The sequence below is a fragment of the Saccopteryx leptura genome, chromosome 7 (genome assembly GCF_036850995.1).
Source record: "Saccopteryx leptura isolate mSacLep1 chromosome 7, mSacLep1_pri_phased_curated, whole genome shotgun sequence".
In the NCBI taxonomy this organism is placed as follows: Eukaryota; Metazoa; Chordata; class Mammalia; order Chiroptera; family Emballonuridae; genus Saccopteryx; species Saccopteryx leptura.
Genome location: NC_089509.1, coordinates 27,444,134 through 27,467,717, shown reverse-complemented (window position 1 = coordinate 27,467,717; position 23,584 = coordinate 27,444,134). Strand labels below are relative to the sequence as shown.

General features: G+C 36.2%; 1 protein-coding gene across 1 annotated transcript in view; it reads right to left on the bottom strand.

Annotated features, from left to right (window-relative positions):
- ARHGAP15 (Rho GTPase activating protein 15) overlaps positions 1 to 23,584 on the bottom strand; it is a 697,775-nt gene that overhangs the window by 229,661 nt on the left and 444,530 nt on the right. Inside the window, exon 10 of the mRNA XM_066345184.1 lies at positions 23,454 to 23,552. Coding sequence (XP_066201281.1) covers positions 23,454 to 23,552 — 99 coding nt within the window. The remainder of the gene's footprint in view (positions 1 to 23,453; positions 23,553 to 23,584) is intronic.

The following is a 23,584-nucleotide window of genomic DNA, read 5'->3' as shown; positions in this document are numbered from 1 at the left end:
AAGAACGTCTTGAACCAGAAGGAGGGATGTTGGTTTTTCTTCAAGGATTTTTTATTGAACACTTGGGTGGTTAAGATCATTATCAAACCCCATCCCCCAATTAGTTTCTGTTGTACTAGAAAATAAAATTGATAAGTCCTACTCCAAAATATTATCTCTCCGTCTATCTATTATCTATCTATCTATCTATCTATCTATCTATCTATCTATCTATCTAATCTATCATCTATATCTGTCATCTATCTAGTCTATCTATCTATCTATCTATCTATCTATCTATCTATCTATCTATCGTCTATCATCTATCTATCTGTCATCTATCTATCTATCTATCTATCTATCTATCTATCTATCTATGTATCATCTCATATTTTCTGTTTTTCCAAGTCCTGACCTCTCAACTAGCCTTGTCCATTATGGGCACAAACTTAAAATCAGGAGAGGAAAAGGACAAATATCTTAAAGTGTTAAATACATTTCTGGTCATGTTTCTTAGTGTATTGTACCACCCTTTCCCTGAAAAGATCTATGACAGTAGTAATCGGGGGTTGTGTATGGGGGGAAAGGGGTTTGCTCTCTTGCTTTTGATTATTATTAAATATTCCTATATAAAGTTACATTGTTGGAAAACACTTTGGAAAAACATTTATTGCATTAGTTTCCCATATCTCCAATTCTTTCTAAGTAGGATATTGAACACTTTAATAAAGAGAGGTAATTCACACTGAATTCCTTAAATGCTGCCAGGACATAAAAGCCATCTGTCCTCAATGTGCCCAGCTATTCCTTTCTGCTGAATTTCCTCCTGTATATTATTTATACTTAGTTCTTTCCATAATATTTCATAAATTTTCTCATAATTGGAAATACTGATCCATACCATTAGACACCAAAAATGTAAAGAGTAGTATATAAAAGTCCTTTGAAAACTCACATCACTATTGAGGGCAAGATCCTAGTTTCCATTTGTTATGATTCTTTTATGTATCATGCTTATTTTTGCTTATAACTTTCATACATTTAATTCTACTTATATTCCATTCAGACTTTTTACTGGGCCAATTGCCTTTAAAAGCATACTTTTTTATTGTTTTATTTTTCTGAAGTGAGAAGCGGGAGGCAGACAAACAGACTCCTGCATCTACCCAACCGGGATCTGCCTGGCATGCTGACTAGGGGGCATGCCCATCTGGGGCATTGCTCTGTTGCAACCAGAGCCATTCTAGCTCTTGAGGTGGAAGCCATAGAGCCATCCTCAGTGCCTGGGCCAACTTTGCTGCAATGGAACCTTGGCTCTGGGAGGTGAAGAGAGAGATAGAGAAAAAGGAGAGGGGGGAAGGGTGGAGAAGCAGATGGGCACTTCTCCTATGTGCCCTGGCCAGGAATCCAACACAGGAGTTCCACATTCCAGGCCAACACTTTACCACTGAGCCAACCAGCCAGGGCTTAAAATCATCCTTTTTAACTTATGGATTACTTAATGATAGGCAACTAAAGGAAAAGACAAGAGAAATAACAATTTCCAACATGGTATATGGTACTGATGGAAGCCATTTGTATAGCTGCTTAATGCCTGAGTAAAATGAAATGAGACACCAAAGATATTATCCTATGAGTGGTTCTGTTTTTCTCATACATTAATTCTTACATATCTGTCTAAACTCAACTAGGAATTTGAGGCCTTAGGGTATAAAGCCTGCAGGATGGTAGACAAACATGATTTATAGAATTATATCAAGCTTAGGAAAAATCTCAAAGTAGAAAGCATCTCAGAAAGATCTTGAGTTTGTCTGTGAAATTTCACTAGGACATCTAATACCCTTGATTTGATCATGCTAACAATAATCAACTGAAATGATTTCTGGAACGTGGGAACTAAAGTATCTGGAAATAGTCTTTGATAAATTCTCTTACATGTCTCTTCTTTAAAAATCTTAGTCTTGAAGAGAAATACTGGCCAGTAATTGTGATTATCATTAAGTGGGAGTTCTTTGTTCAAGGAAAACTTCATGTGTCTGGAAGATATTGAAGTTGGAGGTTGTATTTGGTTCATCTCATATCATTCTCTGATATTCTTTTATGTATGAGTTTCATTGTTATGCTGATGTAAATACAGTATTCTTTTGGTCATGTGACTTGCTCAGTGTGTTTCTTTTAAATAAATAGGAATAATAAGAATAAATAGTTGAACTTGATCAGCCAGTATCACCTGGTAGTTAGCAAGCAAGCTCGCCAGCATAACTTGAGAGTGCCATTCGTAAGGAAAATGCAGAGTCTAGGAAGGTGTAATTTGTGGACTATGCCCATGTATACTTTTTTCTTTTTAAAATTTTAGCAACAAACTCTTTCATAAGTTAAAGACATGAAATAAAAGGCTTACATACACAAACAAGAAGAAAACATTGAAAAGTGGCTCCTTTTGTGATGAAGTCATAATAGTTACATAAAGTTGAGCCTTTGATCTCATCATTCTTGAAATAGACATTGATTTAAAATTCATATATTTTCTCTTATTCTTTTCAATCCCCGCACACCTATTTCAAAAAATATCTAAACAAAGTGACCTCATTGTTTTCCATTGGACTTTTTTTTAAACATTGGCTGGGATGATTGAGATTCAGGAATGTGGGAAAATGGATTCCCAAACCACGTACCTCCCCTTTCATTCTGAACTGTAATTTTTGGCTTGGCTTGAATCACAGTCATCACATTTCAGCCTGAATCTCTCTGTAAAGTGATCTTTCTTAAACATTTCTCTCACTCATCAAGGGATCAGAAACAAAGCTATTCTAGCCTTTCAGCAAAACACTTACAAGCAGCTTTTTACAGAGAAGTTGCAAGAGCTAAATTTCCTCTAAAACTGTTTGAAAAGTGAACATTTTCAGTGCCTTGTTATCCTTTTTGTGAATTTTGTCATCTGTGTGCCATGCGCTCAGCAGCTATTTTAATCTGTTTTTGTTTGCAATCCACTTGGTGTCCACCCAGGGAAATGCAGGTGATTCTAATTAACTTACTGCTGAAGATGGAGGGGGAAAGGTCTCAATTGTATTGCAGAGAATTATACACTTAAAACCTTTCTTTTACTATTTATATCATATTATTAATGAAAATGATTATATGAATATATTTACCAACTAATTCATTGCTGTTCACTTTTCTAAATCAGTGAGGCTTATGGCCCAGGAGAAAGCCACACACATACACAAATACACAGACACGATACAGAACCCAAGAATGCTTGCCAACTTTTATTTAACAAGAGTAGCAACTTAAAAATAACATTATTTTTACTTTGTGCAACATAGTTTAATATCTGAAGTAACCCTGTTCCAATAAAAACCTATTGAAATACTCTCAGGCCTAACTCTGCCCTGAAGGTAAAAGTGATTAATTGAAAGATTTTGGCAGATCTCTGCTCACCACCAGGGCAGTTTAATTTAGAACACATTCAACCATTTCTCAGTGTCTTTGTGTTGGTGGAACATAACTTCTGATCTTCTTTAGGGAGGTGTCTCTAATTCAGACCCGTGGGCTAGACACTTCCTGGGGGGTTTTGGTGGCTTGCTCTGCTAAGCATTCAGGTGAGAAAGAGCCCTTTCTGGCTGCTGATTCTCCAGTGGTTAGGTAAATGGAATTCCAGAAACAAAAGCAAAATAGCCTGAAAGGCTGTTTGAGCATACTAACCCTAAGCAATGGCCTGTTCAGATCTCTGCAACTTCCTGATGCTCTCCCAAAGTGCTGAGAAATTCTGGTGTCACTAGGCTCTTCCTAGTCCAAGAAGGAGATGCTCCTGACCATGAGAATGGATAAGACTGAACAGATTGAGTTTCCCTTTCTCTGGGAACATAAGGAGATTGTTTTATTTTTGAGAATACAGGAGAGACTATCATGTGGAGACTGTTAATACTTCTGCTAAACAGAAAGGCCAGACTATTGCATAATCCTCCGTTTGGCAGATGGACCTGTGCTAAATTGTGGTTAAATAAAAGGACAGAAAATCTACAATATATTCTGAATCGGAAGACTTTGAGTTGGTGAACGCCAACTCTGTTTGCAGGTGAACATGGATTGATTAAGTACTTACTATGTAGCAAAACGGTGCTAGCCATTAGGAATACATACAGCAAAGAACAAAGAATACACGGACTAGATATTATGCAGCTATAGCACCAGCACTGCTTCCAAGCACTACAGGTGAACCCTATATGCAAATTCATGTACTGGTGGCAATGGCATCAGCGGTTTAAAATATTTTCTCATATACAATACTTCTGAGCAATGCATTCATGTGGGTATATATGCTCTGCAGCAAGTTTATTGTATTTATTTATTTATTTATTTACAATAAGTGAGAGGAGGGAAGATATATAGACTCCTGCATGAGCTCTGGCCAGGATTCACCCAGCAATCCTCCACTGGGACCAAAGCTTGAATCAACTGGACTATTTTTAGCTCCTGAGGCTGATGCACTCAGACCAACAGAGCTGTCCTTAGTGCCAAGCTGACACTTGATCCAATCAAACCACTGGCTGTGGGAGCAGAAGAAGGAAAGAAGGGAGAGAATGTAGGGGAGGGAAGCAGAAAGTTGCTTCTTATGTGTGCCCTGACTGGGAATCAAACCCGAGATGTGCATACATTGAGCCTACACTCTATCCACTGAGCCAACTGGCCATGGCCTTGTAATATACATACTTTAGAAGTAAACAACAGTATGATCTATATTCAATTTCACATTATATCTTAAACAGTTAAGCAATATATGTTATTGATATATATGTTTAGATCTGAAATATATAATGCATTGCATTAACAGTGGTTATGTATAGTGAGATTATAAAAATGATCCGAGTTTCATTATTTTATTAATTTCCCACTATTTTACAATATGTATATATACCTTTATATGTGTATATACACACATATATTACTCTTGAGAATAAATGACATTATTTATTTTATTACCAAATTACTATGCAAAGATGGCATTTTTTACTTTGACAGGATTTTTATGTTTTCATCAGCTCACTTGAAAAAGGTTGAATGATTACTGTAAATATACTGTGGTCCTTGAATTCTCTATTTTGTATATCTAACTTAGCTAAAAGATTCTTTAAGACCCATGGTATCAAGTTCCAAATCTTTATGAGTGAGATACAGTTGAAATCTCAAAATTTAAGTATTGTACAATGATCCATTATTAAACAAATCACACCTAAGTTTGGAGCTACAAATATAAGTTCTGGGAATAGAATTAAAAATACACGATGATTTTCCTTAATTAGAAACTCTAACTATCCCTGCACAATTTGTCCTAAAATTCATGATGCAGAAAGAAATGTACAGGTAAAAGCCTAGAGCAAACATTGTTGGTTTTCTTGATTTATATTACAACTCTATAAATAGAAAGATTAGCAAAAGTTTCTTTTAAATAATTTAGGAAAGAACTATCTTCTTAGCTTTATTCTTGACTACTTTGAGGGCTGTGAACAATGTAGGAAAGAATTGCACACATTCTCATTACTTAAAACATTTCTTGTTGACTTAAAAAAGGAATTCCAATACCAACTGTTTTCTTATTTAAACTCATCTAGCACTAGTGTAATACAAACCAGATTTCCTGCTTCTGAATGATTTTTGTCACATAGCTCTATATCAAAAGTCTATCTTAGCATCTATTTGTTAGATATTTAGCATCTATCATTTTTTTTATCTGTTGTCATGGAAAGAAGCTATATTAAACTAACGTATGTTACATAAGTTGATGTTCATTAATACAATATTTATTATCTCTTTTATATATATGACTGCCTAACTGGTCCAAGTTACAAATACATTTAATGTTTTCCACTGTATAAAATGTAAATAAAGAGTGTCTTAATTTCTTTATTTCCCTCAAGGGCTGGCAAATTTTGAATTTTGAAAATAATGTGAGAAAATCCATGATCACTCACTATAGTTGACCTTCGAAGTGCTATAGAACATAGGAATAAAAATTTGAAGACCTGGGTTTCATGCCATCAGTCTCCAGGTTAGTCTTTACATTGGTTATAAGGGCTATATTTACCGTATTTTTTTTCAAAAGTTTTGGGAAGGTACATCTTTTAAAAAATATTCCTTTTACACAGTTTTGCTTATGTCTAAAGTATGCAATTAGAATTTTATTCTTTTGGTTTTAAATTCCATGGGGAATTTCAATGAAACCTTACAAATCATGTACACTTTAATGTGGATTGATCTATTAACTCCTATTCTGAGAGCAGACTGTAGCTCAAAGGAAGGCAAATATAATACAACTTCACTTTGTAGAATTTGGGACAAGAAAAGATGGAGGATAAGAGGTCAAAATAGAATACATAATGAGAGAGGGGGCAAAAAGAGAAAGTGGATGTATCATATTGGTTTCATGCTAATCCAAAAAGGTAGCTGCTATTAACCAAATGCTTACCCTGCCTGGATTTCATATTTTCAGATATACTAAGAAACAGGGAAATGTAATGTTTTTACTGGACTTAAAGACTTGGAGGAGAAGAGACACATTTTTCAACTTGACTAAACACAATTTATCCTTAAACATGATTTATTCTTATCATTATAATAATTTCCATCATATGAAAAGTATAATAAATAATCTATTTTTTCTTTGGAGACAGCTGATGAAAGGATTTTTCTTTTAGGTGAGTGTAATGTTCTAAACTGAGGTTCAACAGCTCAGTTTCCATAAATCCATATGAAGATTTGCTTTAGAAAATAAAACTGTGAAGAGGCACATTATTCTTCCTTGGAATGAAATCAATGAAAACCAGGTCTGTCTTCTCTCTAGTCGGGGTCTGTAAGAGACCCCTCCCATTGTGGGGGACTCCTCCCATTGTGTCATTCTTAGGCAGCTGCAGAGCCTGTAGTGCTGCCTGTGTGCAGACCACCGGCTCCATCCGATGACACCTTCATCTCTCCAGTGGCTTAACTCTCCCCGTAAGTCGCCTTAAGGTTTATCAGCCTCAGCTGGAGACACATGGTCCTAAAGGATGGTTGATTCATGAGATATTGTATTCTTATCTCACTTTCAAGTTTTCCAACATACCTTAACTAAGTGTTAACGAAGACTCTTCCCAGAAACAAATGCATTTTTACTATTTTATTGGCCAGATTATTAAAAGAAAATAATGACCTTATTTTGTTCAAGTTCAAAGCAAAGCGTGCTACAAGAAAAACCCCTAGAGAGGAGGGGGGTACTAAGCTTGGGTACACAGCATGCTTTCAGAAGTAGATATATAACTCCCTTTGCATCTCTTTCCTTTATCAAACAAAACAAACCACAAAACAAAATCCCTTTCTTCCCTCATGTTTAAAAACACTCTAACAGGAGACAAAGACTTTTAATGCTAAATTATTGATACCATTTAAAACAACTAAACTCAGGGTAATGCTTTAAGCTAAGGTGGAAATGATATTTTCACCTGAGGCAGGGTTGCCAGGAGAGGTACTAGAGGTCAGACACAGTGGTCAGGGGCACGTTGTGCAGTAGTGTAACCATCTAGCAAAGAAACAGAGGGGAGGGGAAATGGGCAGCCCAAATACATAACGACCTATCCTGCAGTTGTACTTGTTCAGAACCCATGTTTGGTTACCGTGAGAAATTTCACCAACAGGTTTGTAATTGTCTTCTCATGGTTTGGGGGTTTCAGACTCCTTCCAGCTTTAACTTTGCTACCTACCAACATTGGTTGTAACATCTGGTGATAAATATGGAGCTAAAACTTTACTATTTGGCAGTGTTCAACATGTGCCCACCACCCTGTCAACAGGGCAATCACAATCAGTGATCAGGATGTGAATATGAAGGGTTGTTTTTTATTTCATGTGCCATGCATGTTAGACACAGTAGACAAGAGGATCTATTGGGCACTTTTGAAAGGGATGCAGTTGTTTACAAGATAGGATTCCTGTGCAAATCTCTAACAATTTTAGTCAAACAGAGGCACAGAAACATTTTTCGTCTTTGTTTTTGGAATGAGAATTTGTGGGAGTTAATTTAAAAAAATATACAGAATTCTAAGATTTTTTTTCTCCAGCTGATTTATTCATGGGGTTAAGTAAAATACCCTTTAAAATATTAAAATTCCTGTATTTTAGTCTGTAAACGTACGGGAAAATATGGGAAATGATTTGAAGTCACTGGCTAGTAGCTGTTTGCCTGTGGCCCCCTCGCTGTCTCTGTTGGCGCCACAGAATCTACGTCTCTAGAACTATTTTCAGCTAAGAAGAGTTTAATTTCTACGCTTAATTCAGTTTCTAGTCTAATAACTTCCCCCTATGTATCTTTTCCACTAGTTTGTTCAGTAACAAAAAATGTTTTATCTGTTCCTATCCATAAAAAGCTGTGAAAAGAAGCCTTTCTGGTGGGAAAAGAATTTGAATAGAAAGCATGAACATACATATATCAGACCAAGGATTAAAAAGTGAATATTATACGTGAGGAAACATTACAAGAAGATTTCACTATATTAGTTTTTCCAAGTCAGTATTCCAAGTCAGTTTTGGATTATGTGTGAAAAGTAAGAACTCTTTGCTGTAACAGGTGCTGGCAAGAAACTCCCATTAAAGCTTATAGAAGTTATGCCTGTAAAGTCTTGGCATCTGAGAAAATTCTCTCATAAGAATGCATTATGCATCAGATTTTTCTCACTAGAAAAACAATACAAGGCTGTGACTACTTAATAATATTCCCAGTCACTATTTTGTTAACAGCATCCATTGGCGATGACATCTTTGGTGACCTTGTGCTATATGTAAAGTATATGTCAGCCTTCATTTCAACACTGAACATGCATTATCTTTAGCACCAAACAATAAAGATATTGGTCTACCATCTGTCTTCCGTAATCAAAGCATAAACTTGAGAGTTTATATGGAGTGAATTAATTTATGTTTTATGGAGTTAATGGATTTATACTAATGAATTCATATTCCAAAGATAGATTCTTCCTCTGCAATGTGGTAAATATTTACAAGATTTTACTGGAGTTAGGAATATAGTCTATGAGTACCAGGTAGTACTGATATAGTTTTGAGTCTATATTACTGACTCCTGTTACAAAACATGATGTGTGGCTCACAGTGGATGCTAAATAAATGCCATCTTTGTTTCCTTAAATAAATCTCACCATTGCTGTCTGACCATACCTTCAGGACTAACCACGGGATTCTCAGAACATAAACTTGCCTACCTAAAGCTTAACAAGCAACATCTCTTTCTTTGATAAAGCTCAATTTTCAGCCTATTAATTCGAGAGGTTAAAATATTTATTTTTACTGACATTTGCCTGTTGGATATACTTAAATTATTGTTTTACCTTATTCTATAAATCTATTATTGATAAGGAATTTTATTTAAACCTAAAGGGTAACTTGGATTTAAAGCATTTATCAAATTAAAAACTGAGATAAAACTTTAGACAGTAGTGAATGTTAGGAAAAGCTCACTGAAAATGACTGTGAGCCTGTAGATACCCAGATGTGTTTATCCATATCTAGATTTGTAGCTGTACTGTGGATTGAATGTTACTAGCTTACATATGTTTGTATTCATAGATTTAAATATGCATTTCATATATTAATAAATGCATCTTTAATAAGAGTCCTCAAGGTAATACATTCACCTTCCAAAACACACACACAAACGCACATGCACGCGCACACACACACATACCTCAGCACCAACCCGGGCAATCTGCCAAAGTATGGTTGCTGTGAAAAAGTTTTGCTTTAGGGCAATAGCAAACTAGCTCATCACCCTGCTGCCCTGTCCACTCCTCACCACATGGTTCTTTGCTGTATTCTTAACTTCCCCTCCTACAGTGAGGGAACATTTCTTCAGACTATTTTATTGCCAATACATTTTTACTTTGTATGATGAAATGAAACAAGGGACTGGTTTCATTAGAAGGAGAGGTAAACAGAACATTAATTAAATTTGCTGATGATACTAAATTGGGAGGAACTGTGGACATCTGTGAAGACAAAAGAATCATACAAATAGACTTAAGGAGTTTAGAAACACAAGTAGGAAATAATAAAAGGAGATTCAGCCTTAAATAATGCAAGCTAATACATTTGGGAAAAGATAATAAAAAACCATGGCTATTCAGGGGGGGGTAGATGCCTGGAAGGTGGTGATGGTGAAGGAAACCTGGGGGGCGATAATGGAAAAAATTATAGACAAACTTACAGGGAAAGAGTCACACTGCCTGGAGGTTTATATATAAAAGAACATATTTTTTTGAACCAGAAAGATGATAGTTCTACTCTTATGACACTAGTAGTTCTCAAAAACATCAAATTTGGCTCTACTTTGTTGATTCCTGCAGGTTTATGAAATAATTTAATAGTATTTGTTGAAAGAAGTGCTTTTTCCTTTTAAGGATGAGGAACTAAGCTTTGTCCATAACCTGCACTGATCACAGAGTTGCTGCTCCCTATTAGTCCTGTCCTATACTACTAAAACGTATTGCTAATATGGTATTTATATACATACAGATATAGATACATATTATACCATGTTGCAAAGGGAAAAAAAACTCCAAAAGACCTTACTTTCACTTTTATGGTAGTTACTCTACCTTCTGGATAATGTGATTTCATATTATGTGTAAAGAGCCATTTAATCATTTTCTCTTCTAGCAGTTCAATGAATCTTCATTATAGAGGATTTGATTCTCCATGGATGAACTGATGAAAGCAAATTTTGGATAAAGTCTATATATCCATCCATGTAACCATCCATTATGAGTTGAGCCCCTACCATATATGCCAGCTCCAATGTGCTCAGCACTGAGGAGACAGAGATAAACCGAACACAATCCCTAGACTCACGAAGTCACATTCTCGATGGGGGCAACCAACCATTACTGAGCCATGCAAAAGTAAAACCATCCCTAAAACAATGGAGGGATGCCCTAATAATGTCCAAGAGAGCATGGAGAGGTGGTTGATGATATCAGTCAGAGAATATTCCTTAAAGAAGGTGACTTTTCTTGCTGAGCACAAGAAGATGAATATAAATTTGGCAGGTAGATGGATGGCAGAGTTTTTGAGAGGGAATAGCACATAGAAGGAAGATCAGCTTTTAGGAAACTTCATGTAGTTGCTATTCCTGGAGCATAAAAAGCAGCTTATAAGGATATAAAGCTGGACAGTAGACAGAGGTCATATGTTTATCATTTTTAATGGGAACAATTTGTGTGGAATTTTGTTTATCCTGATGGGGAAAAGAACCATTGGAGAGTTCTATGAAAAACTAACACAATCCCATTTGTATTCAAGATGAATAATTTGGCAGCATTGAGGAAGGGTGGCCTAGACAGAAAGGAGAATAAAGGCAATGCTATCAATCAGGAAGTGTATCTCAAAGTAATTTATGGAGGCCCAGTCAAGACTGTAGGAGGTGAAAGCAATAATCAGATTCAAGGGTTAGTGAGGAAGTAGAGATTATTAGACTTAGTGAATGATGTAGTGTCTAACGAGAGAGAAGAACTGAAGATAGCCAACACAATATTTTTAGGGCAGTAAAAGAAAATAGGTCATGATGCCATTGATTAAGTTAAAGAATAAAGGGGAAGAAGAGGTGTGTTGGGAAATGTGATGAGTTCAGTAATTCAAGAAGAGTTGTTTCTAGACCTCAGGTCTGAGAGAAAGAAGTAGCTTGAGGGGTCATTCTCATATAGAAGTTCTGATGTCACGGAAGGAATCATTGAAGTGTTAGGCATGATGAAGTTACACTGAGAGAACGAGTAGCATACAATATCAGAGTCAAGAATTAAATCCAGAGGAAAAGCATGTTTCTTATGCTGTCAAACTCTAGGCCAAACACATGGACTTCAATATTATGCTATGCAATTTCAGATTCATGCCAACTAACTGCCTGCCTACAAATGAAATTAAAGGAAGCTTACTATGGTGATTACAATACTGTCTGGGATGTGTTCCACTGCTTTGTAGGGTGATAAAGAGTTAAGTTAGCCCAAACTGTTAAAAATGCAAAATGTAATAAGAAGAGGATTACTTTCAAAACACAGAAGACAATACTCCTATTTTAGTGGCACTGGTATATTAAAAATTGTAATAGTGCTTTTGATATCATCAGCAAGCTTAACTTTATTCTGCTGTGAATTTGTAGAAAAATCAATATCCAATAGCAAACTCATGTCAGAAGTTAGAATATTGGTATCCTGTCTTTGTTAGCTTCATATTGATAGGTCGGTAGAGTTGATGATTTCTGTCTTTTTTTTTGTGACAGAGACAGAAAGAGAGTCAGAGAGTGGGATAGATAGATAGAGACAGACAGGAAGGGAGAGAAATGAGAAGCATCAGCTTTTTGTTGCGGCACCTTAATTGTTCAATGATTGCTTTCTCAGATGTGCCTTGACCGGAGGGCTACAGCAGAGTGAATGACCCCCTGCTCACGCCAGTGACCATGGGGTCATGTCTATAATCCTACACTGAAGCCAGCAACCCCGTGCTCAAGCTGGTGAGCCCACGCTCAAGCCACATGAAGCCCTGCTCAAGCCCGATGAGCCTGTGCTCAAACTGGCGAGCTCAGGTTTTCGAACCTGGATCCTCTCCGTCACAGTCCAATGCTCTATCCACTGCACCACCACTTGGTCAGGCGATGATATATTTCATACTTGAAATTCTTTGATAGACTTTTTCAACTAAAAAAAAAAGTCATTAAAATAAAATTTTCCTGAAATGTACATAGAAAATAAACACTGAATCAAGAAGGGGAGAAGTTTGTAGAGAAGCACACTAACACAGAGCTGCACCAACATGGTATTGGAATTCTGAATTAAAGATGTGGTGCTCAACTTGCTGTGTGGTTATGGGACTTGAGCCTATGCCTGCCTAGTCTCAGGCATGTCACTTACAAGTCACAGTTGCCATTCAATTACTTTATTAAAAGCAGCAGGCCACTAGTGTTGAAACAATGCCTAATAGGATATGACTTCCTCTGATGAAAATGAGTAGAAAATCAATATTCTTTTAGCTGCTGGATGGTAAACTTAAATGTAGTATCCAAAAATTGATGAGCATAAAATCTGTAAAGAAACATAACTTCAAATATTTAGCATAGCTGGGTATAGATGGGAAAGAATGATATCATTTACAACAATATAATATACTGTCATCAGAAATGGTTTAAATGTTTAAAAAGCAGTTTTGCAAACAACGTTATTCTTTACACATCATGCAGCTGCCTTCAACCAACAACTCTTGGTCGTTGATCTTTTTAGTTACAATCACATGCAGATGTAGTGACGATGTGCAACTTTCCAATGAATTAAGCAATGTTGAATATAATTTATCCATTTATTCATCATTTGTTGAGAATCCATTACCTGTCACTGCTAAGAAATAAGAATAAATCCATGTTCCTTATATGAAATAGTACAAAATATACTGATGGCAATATTTTAAATATATTTCTTCTATAAATGTGTTTTTATCCTAAATCTTAGGACATTCATATTTCCCCCAAAGAGTGTGATTTTACCTTTTGAACCAACAGTCACTATAACCTCACAAACTCTTCCAGCAGTATCACTTCAGAGCTATTTTGGCCGTGCACTGTTAATTTTTCTTCTCAAAATGTCTTGCCCTCTATATTCTTTTTGTTTGATTTTTTTTTTCAGAACTGAAAATAGGAAGTGGCTTGCAAAGTATAAAATTTGGCAAAAAGGAATAAAACTAGCAAGAAAGATTATTTTGACCACAAGAAAAACATTTCTAACTCCACAGCCTGTTAGACTATGAGATACACTCTCAGAGAATTTAGAAGAATCTCCAAGACAATCTCTTGTTGTTGTTGTTGTTATTAATATTATTAGCTCCTATTTATTGAAAACTTGAAAGCTTTCCAAATGCTTGTAATTTTTTTTCTTTCAAATTTTGTAAACATTTGCTTCCAGGTTAAAATATCCTACTAAGTTTCAACCAAGATTATTTTTATGGTTGAAATATTAACTTCTGAATACAGGGGCTTATGACAAATAAACTCCCTCTCCCAGAACTCCTGATGTAAATGACACTGCAGTGGGATATTGAATAGTATTGCATCCATTCACAATAAGAGGCTAGTTGCCTAGGCTAGCGGTTTTCAACTGGTGTGCCACAAAAAATTTTTAAACATGTAATACCTGACTGTTTGGTCAGGGATGCTGACCTCCCTTCTTTTAGATTGTCATTTCTTTTTATGTGTGCCAACACAGCAATGGTTGTCCAGTCTGAATGAATCAAAATTATACTTATTTTCTGTCAGATCGGCAAAAAATATATTTTTTGGTGTGCCACAGAATTTTAGTAATTATTTTATGTGTGCCATGAGATGAAAAAGGTTGAAAATTACAGGCTCAGTGTATTAATTTTGGCAATGCTTCCTTCCAACTGACTCCAAGAGAAAAGTATGTTAAGAACCTAAACTTTAGAATGGAGGTAGGAGTGGGGGTGGAGATTGGAAATTTGTCTCAGGCTTTATCTAGGAAGAGACATTATTTATTCTTATGCATTCTGGACTCGAAAGTGTGGGAATATCCGCCGACTGATTTGACTAGAGCCACATTGCTGGATACATTAGATAGCCTTTCCGGTTGTTGAACTGCACGTTTATTCATACATTAACTTCTGTAATGTTTAAGCTCTCTCTTTTTGATAATACAACTGTTGCGTATTGTTGGATGTAGATAAACTCCATAAAATGTCACTAATAAATACATACAGTACATTAATCACTAATAATGTCTACACACAGAATTTGTGAATATTCAATGTAAGCCTGACATTTCATGACAAGATTTAACTAACAAGCATTTTCTTGAATAAGAGTAAATTTCTCTGGCACAAACAAGCAGGCAGCAGGTAACTATGGCAGAGATGGTAACGGTTTCAATAGTCTGCCTTCACTTTATTACAGACCTCACAAGTATGCCCTTTTGTCTACATTTGTTTTCTTAATTGCAAAACACAGCTTTTTTCTCTCTCTCCACCTTGTCATCTCTGATTTCTTTTGGTTGCCTGTTTCTAGTTTCTCTTTTATACTCTTGCTGGCTGTTTCCTGTTTACTCTTTTTTGATTCTGTCTTTCCCTCTAGCCCTGAATGTGGCTTTCTTACAGACACAAAGGCCCCAGCATGACTACCCCAAAGAACCAGTTCCAACTTGGACCCGGCACAGCACTATCGCTGTCAGGAAGGTGGTTGTCATTGGGTTGCATTAAAACAAAACCAAACATAAGACACCAAAACACTAAACAGGACTTAATTTTAACCCAGAAGTAAAATAAGAAAAACACACTGCAAACTTCCATAGAGATTTTTTGAGAATCATCTCTGTTGTAAATGCATGTGGCACCAACGTTAGGCAAGAAAAGCAAGCCCTTTAAAAAAGAAAGGGCATCGGTCAGCGCCCTCAGAAACATTTTTGTTCAGTCCACAAATATTCTCTGGGGAAAAAGAAAAAGTGCTTATCTTGAGCTCTTGATTTTTTTTTTTTTGAGCATGTAATTTTTATCAGTTTGTTTTGTTTTTGTTACTTTTCTTTCCCACTCACTGCTTATAAAACTAGCAAGCAGAAGTCTCTCTGGAACAAGATAGAATCATAAAAGTTTTCAAGAATCTTGTCACAAACTAAACAGTACAAATTGCACATTCTTCATGGAAGTATCAGCCTTTAGTGCGTGCCTGGATCCAACTATAATAGATTATCCCAAAGTGGGAAAGAATGAACAGTACAAAATTAGCAGAACTGCGAGCAGAGCTTGTCTAGTGAAGGCAATCCGATCCGCACTTCAGGGGCCTGGACTCTCAGGCAATGGGAGAGACTACGGAAAGTTTTACTTTTGCAAGTGAACACTTGGTAAGATCTCAAGAGGCAGATTGGTGCATTGAATTGCATCTGAGGACAATTATATTATACTGCTTGGTATCTCTTGGCATAATAACTATACTATAATCGTGCCTGTTATTTATATAATAATACATGTACATACCTTACTAGTATACAAATGCAACATATATAGTAAATACACAATTATGTAGATTCTATATTTTTGTGAGTCAGATAAGCGTAGGTGTATAACCATATCTTCTTACATTAACAAATATTTCCAAGTTAATATTCACATAGTTAGAGAAATAGATTTTGTTTCTAATGTTATGGGTCAGTTAATGACACATTCTCAAAAACTTCATGTCACAGGAGAGGAATTACCAAAAAGAAACAGTGAAGGTATAATAATAATTTTAGCCATTCTTTTTCCAAGATGCTATAATCTACCCAAAGATAACTAATTGTTCAAAGTAAACATTCCACTGTGACCACAAAAGGAATCCATTACACAAACATATAATTCACAGTCATTTTTAGTGGGTTGTAAACAGTTTGGAATGAGCATAAAATGGGACAAAAATCAAAGTGAGCATTTTGAAATGAAAAAGTGTTTGCTACAAAAGGTCAGTCCCTTTGCTTGGCAAACTATGTAGAAAAGCCTGGGAAAATGCTGATCACACAAGCAATGAGGGAATTTTAAAGCCAACAGCCTCCTTGTTTCTTTAAACAGACATCGGAACCTAGAACTGGATCCTGTCAAACAAACGACAGCAAAAAAATATAACAGCTGCTAAGAAGTCAAGTTGAGAGATAAAGTTTTTGAGGCTAAGGACCTTCTCAGAAGTAGACTAAAGGTCTTTCTTAAATCTTTAGGCAAAGTTATGGATCCCAGGGTGGCTTTTAGGCACCGAGTCAAATATGTAAGTTTGTGTATCATTCTTGTCATAGTATTTTGGGTTCCAGAAAAAAGAAAGTGAGGACGGACTTATTGATTAGCATCTGCTGAGGCATTCTGCAAAGTAGCTTTTAGCTGAACACATCAAATTTGAAAAACTTGGTATCACTTATTTTTTTTATTTGGATTAAAACATAATATAGAATATACCTTCTTAAACATGTTTAAGTGTATAGTTCAGAAGTGTTAAGTACATTCACGTTATTGTGCAACAGATCTCTAGGTATCATTTTAATGTTGTTAAAGAGTTGGAGGGCATATAAACCAGAACTAAAAATTGAGCTGCTAAAACATATTTAAAAGAATAACTGCCAATTCAAATGATTAAAAAAAAAGTCCTATTCCCCTTCTGAAAAAAATATATATTGGATGCATAAAAATATATTTAGAATAGAAATATGCTCACTCATTGAGTTAACTCCATTATTATATAAAGGAAATTTATTTCAATGGCTGGTGCTGTTGGGTAGAAAAAAGGTTGGCTTCCATGTAAAAAAAAACGTATTTTTGGTATCTCACACCAAGTGACTCTCTATATATTAGATTGTCACAAAATGTCAAGAAAATAACCCTGGGAAATAGAGCCAAATTAAACTTTTCCTCATCTTAACAAGAGGCAAAAACGAGACAAATATGTGTTCCTTAGTCAGTGTTTCTTAAGTTATTTAAAAATTTTTTAAATAAAAATTGCATTTATCTAAGGTGTACAACATGATGATTTGATGATTACTACAAAGAAATTGACATATCATCTCTTCACCCAACTACGGGTGAGTGTGTGTGTGTGTGTGTGTGTGTGTGTGTGAGACCTGAGAGTATCTGAAATCTATTCTCTTGGCATATTTCCAGCATTCAATGCAGTATTAACTATAGTCATTATGTCTGTACATTAGATATCTCAATTTATTCATCTGACACAACCTGTAACTTTATGTCCTTTGACCAACATCTCTTCCCATTCCCCCTACTCCCTATTAAGTTATTTGAAAGCAAACTTCCCTTATATTTAAAAAAATAATAATTGTCATGCTATTCTCTCATGTTGTATTTGTTCTTTTCTTTCACAGCAATTGTTATAGTTGGTGCTTTTTGTGTGTCTCTTTGTTTAATGTGTATCTCCTCTATATTCTTAGCTGGTAGCATACAACAGCAATTTTCTACTGGTATGGCACAGGGATTTAAATATTATACATGCAATACCTGACTACTTATTCGGGGGCACTGACCTCTTTTCTTTTAGATTTTCAAATAAAAAATAACAACAACCAACACAACAATAGCCATCTGGTGTGAATGAACCAAAATTATACCTACTTCATCAGACCGACAAAATATGTTGCAAAATTTTAGTAATTAGATTATGTGTGCCATAAGATGAAAAAGATTGAAAATCACTGGTGTAGAGAATGACACATAGAAGATACTAAATAGCTACTTGTACAAATGCAACAGATACTTAATGCCTGTTACTTCATTCAACTAACACTTATTGAGTGCTTACAATGTGTCACATACTATGTGTGGCTGCTTCCAAATAATGCACCTTCACAAAGAGTTGTCAGTCAGCTACATGCTTTGATAAAAAGAACTATGGATTAAGGTCTTAATACTAATTACACCAGTGTAGACTCTATACCAGGGGTCAGGAACCTATGGCTTGGGAGCCAGATGTGGCTCTTTTGATGGCTGCATCTGGCTCGCAGACAAATCTTTAATAAAAGAAATAATAACAAAAAAAAATAATAATAACGTTAAAAATATAAAATGGGCCCTGGCCAGTTGGCTCAGTGGTAGAGCGTCGGCCTGGCGTGCAGAAGTCCCGGGTTCGATTCCCAGCCAGGGCACACAGGAGAAGCGCCCATTTGCTTCTCCACCCCTCCCCCTCTCCTTCCTCTCTGTCTCTCTCTTCCCCTCCCGCAGCCAAGGCTCCATTGGAGTAAAGATGGCCGGGGCACTGGGGATGGCTCCTTGGCCTCTGCCCCAGGTGCTAGAGTGGCTCTGGTCACAGCAGAGCGATGCCCCGGAGGGGCAGAGCATCGCCCCCTGGTGGGCAGAGCGTTGCCCCTGGTGGGCGTGCAGGGTGGATCCTGGTCGGGCGCATGCGGGTGTCTGTCTGACTGCCTCTCCCTGTTTCCAGCTTCAGAAAAATACAAAAAATATATATATATTATATTATATATATATATATAAAATGTTCTTATGTATATTATACATAATATGTATATTATACATATATATTATATATATATAAAACGTTCTTATGTATATATATTTTATATATATATATATATATATATATATATATATATATATATATATATATATATATATATATAAAACGTTCTTATGTATTACAATCCATTCATTTCCTACCGCTCATGTTCATGGTTGTGGGTGGCTGGAGCCAATCACAGCTGTCCTCTGGGAGAACACCAAATTTCTATTAGATAATGGATAATATACACAGGTCGTTGTATGGCTCTCATGGAATTACATTTTAAAATATGTGGTGTGTATGGCTCTCTCAGCCAAAAAGTTTCCCAACCCCTGCTCTATACTCTGTCTAGTTCATGTCTCCTAGGTTCTTGTCTCTAAGAGATACATACACAAGATCTTATTCTTCAGTGAGCAATTTCTATCCACTTTTGAAGTCATCATAAACTACACAAAACATTTATAAAACAGTGGATCATGGACTTCTCACAATGTGGATATACGGACCATCTGTATGCCACAGTGCTATGCTCTCCATGCTGATTCCCCTGGACCTCAGGAAAGAAGTGTCAGATGACTCCATGCTTTTGGTCAGTTTATCATATGTATTGAGCATTGGCTGAACAATAATTAATATTTTCAGAGAAATTTCTTTGGGAGAAAAAACACAAATTGACATTTTCAGTTACAACTTACAATATCTCATGTAGCTGGTCTGTAACTGTAAAGTCAAGGCAAAGGAGAATGGACACTTAGAAGAACTTTAACAACTAATGTGTTCCTCTACAGTCTGTCCTCCAAGTTCTGTGTATATTTCCTAGGCTGAGCAGACGTCAGATACCACAGAACTGACTTTAATTCAGTTATAATAGTTGGTGAGGAAGAAAATGCTCTGGTGGTTTAGAGCAGCGGTCCCCAAGCCCTGGGCCACGGACCGGTACTGGTCCACGGGCCATTTGGTACTGGTCCGCAGAGAAAGAATAAATAACTTACATTGTTTTCATTTTATTTATATTTAAGTCTGAACGATATTTTATTTTTTTAAAATGACCAGATTCCCTCTGTTACATCGTCTAAGACTCACTCTTGACGCTTGTCTCGGTGTTGTGATACATTTATTCGTCCCACCCTAAAGGCCAGTCCGTGAAAATATTTTCTGACATTAAACCAGTCCGTGGCCCAAAAAAGGTTGGGGACCACTGGTTTAGAGGGATGAAGAAAACTAAATCAAGATAAGGAAACACACTAAACAAGTTACTACTCGCTAAACTGGTTTACATTCAGCTCACTAATTAATTTTCTTCTAGGCATCTCCAAAAGATGCAAAATTTTAAATGTAACTAATATCACTTTACCAAGGATGTCTCTTGTGCCAAGCACTGGGTAGAATTTCCCTGGGGAGATTACAGAAGCATGACCAGTTTGGTTCTGCCAAGTGCACCAAGTGCAGTAATTAACAGAATGAATGGACGTATGAATGAACAAATGAATGAATGGACAAATTAATGAATAAATGGTGAGATTTGTCTTCCTGGTATTGTATAATTTTTTTTTTTTTGTGACAGAGACAGAGAGGGAGACAGATAGAAACAGACAGACAGGAAGGGAGAGAGATGAGAAGCATCAATTCTTTGTTGTGGTTCCTTAGTTGTTCATTGATTACTTCCTTATATGTGCCTTGACCAGGGAGCTACAGCAAACAAAGTGATCCCATGCTCAAGCCAGTGGCCTTGGGCTCCAGCTGGTGAGATTTGCTCAAACCAGATGAGTCCACACTCAAGCTGGCGACCTCGTGGGTTTTGAACCTGGGTCCTCCATGTCCCAGTCCATCGCTCTATCCACTGTGCCACCACCTGGTCAGGCCCTGATATTGTTTAATTTGAAATAAAGCATGCAAGAAGCATTTGAAAAACACAGTTACGGGTTACACATATTTTTTTAAGGCAAGGAAATAATCTTAAGGGAAAAAGAAAGAATGGAAACCCATCTTTTTTTTACAACTGCCGATGTGCTTCTGTAGTGAGTATTGAGGCCATTTCCCTAAGACTGTGAGAGTAAACACACAATTTTCATTAAATGTGCCTTTCCCATAACTGGTCCATAAGCATTTCCCATGACTCTGCAGTTGAGTATCTTGGCTGAAAGAGGATCTGGCCATTAGAAAGAGGGCTCTAGATATGCTGAGTCCCAGCCGTGCCGAGAGACTTGGCACCTTTCTATGCTACTTCCTAATACCAACCCCAGCATAAAATGTCATCAGAAGCCTGCATAAACATTGGACTTAGATTCACATAAATTATTTCTGTCCTAAGGTGTTTTATGCCAGAATTTAGTAAAAACAGCTCTTTGAGTAAACAGAATTGGCATATAACTGTAAGAATATTAAGCCAACAAAATGATCATAGAAAAATATAATCAAAGTACACACTTATAAATCTTGCAATGATGTGTGAGGTTTATCTTGTGCCTCTGAGTTTTTATTGAACATTTCCATAGAGTTCCTTTAAGCTGACACTGGCAAAGTGCTTTGAATGATCAGTTTCTTTGAGGAATTGTGGTCTTTGAGTTTCATTAAAATGCTTAGGATTTATTTTAATAATCATGTGTGATTAGTGCCTGTTTGGTACTGAATCTACAAATTCATTTTAAGAGTAAACACCAGGACAATAAAATGTAATGCCAGATACTATTGCTCCTGTCAGCAAAAACATTGTCTTATTTTATTAAAAACTCCCACAAAATGCCATGAACAAAGGACACAGTTTTTATTTACAAATATTTTCTACACTACAATATTATGGTATCTGCATACCACAAGGCTGTATCTAGCAGAATTTTTATCTTGCCTGGGGTATGTACATGAATAGAGAAGCATGGAGCCTTTTTCATATGTGCACACATCTTATTATGGACGGCTTCCCCAAAGCCCTATTTGGATTTTTGCTCTAATATAACAGTGCTCACACCATCAGTACTGAGTATTTATAAGTGAATGAAGATTTCCTGAAAATGATAATTTAGCTATTGGCAATAATAACATTATACCATTTTTTTTGTGATCCATTTTGGCTTTAAGTACTTATTAAATAATATTTATTCCTCAATATGTACTTATAAAATTAAATGAGATTGCAACAGGCAATAAAAACACATTTCTCTCTCAACTGGAATTGACTCCATCCTTCACAGATCTCTCTCCTTGTGTTCATTCTGCTTTTACTGTTTTCCACTCTGGCTCTGAACTCACTGCTCTCCTCTCTGATATGCTGATATGTTCTCCCACAAAGCCGCTCTCTTTATCCACTTTCCCTACCCACTCGTCCCCTTCTTGTTATTCTCCATTCCCTACTGGTATGGGAATAATGGGATCCCAAGGCTGTCCTTACAGTATAATTAAAGTATGAATTTCCAGGAGTTGGAAATTGCAGACTATTTTTATTATGCTTCTATAATAAAGCCAGGTAACACTGAGAAAATTAAAATAGCTTTGCCTTAGAAAATAACTTAGTAAAGATTTTTTTTCTGCTTGGTTCTATTGTTTTAAGAGATCGGGAGCTGAAAATGGGGATAGATTTACCAATTCTTTTTCTGAAAACACCTCTCTCTTTTACGTGATATATATCTCCCTAGATCCTGGGACTATGTTGTAAACTTGTAACAGATGGTGATGAAGCTACATATTTTTATTATATATATATATATTATAAAATTGAGATTCTGCATTTACTGTATGTATCTTCCAGGGGAAGTGACCTTGAATGAAGTCAGAGTCCGAAGGAAAAACACCTCACAGAATAGCATAGAAATGATGAGTCAGTTGGGTTTTGTTTTGTTCCCCTCAGTAAGATGAAATAATTTTAGATGAAAAACTGAATGTTAAAATACAAGGATCAAAGGTAGGTCACCTTCACACTGGAGGTGCATCTATTAATTGTTCCAGGAAAAACCAGTTAGCCATATTCTGAACAGAAACACATGGAAGACGGAATAGTGCTGTTTGCAAGTAGAAATGCTATTTGCTTCACTTGGGTAATGTTGGGGGCTTACCAAAAATTGTTCTGGCACAACATCTACCAGCATGAATGTTAGGAGGGTTCTAACACTTCGAGTGCTGATATTTTATGAATGTTTTATCACTGGCTTGAAAACAAGAAGTTTGCAATTGAATCAACAACATGTCAGACAGACAAAATATTAAAAAAAAAAGAACATTAGTGGGAATTACTGATATCCCTATTGTAAAAACAAACTGAAGTTAATAAGAAACTTGATCCTCCTAACTGATGAACAAAAGTCAGGTTTTAATTGCAAGGCTTCCCAGACAAATCAAGTGGCACTGTTAACTTGAGCATTGGTTGCGTAGAGGGTGCAGCAAAGGGGGAGAAATTGCTGCATATTCAGTTACCCACCTCTTTTTTCGACAGCTTCAATGCATTGCTTTACGAACCGCGGAACTGTGGAATTTTCACGTTCGCACACTGTGTGCAGATGAGAGCCAAAAATTTGATCTGCAAAAGAAACAAAGATGAGCTTCATTAAA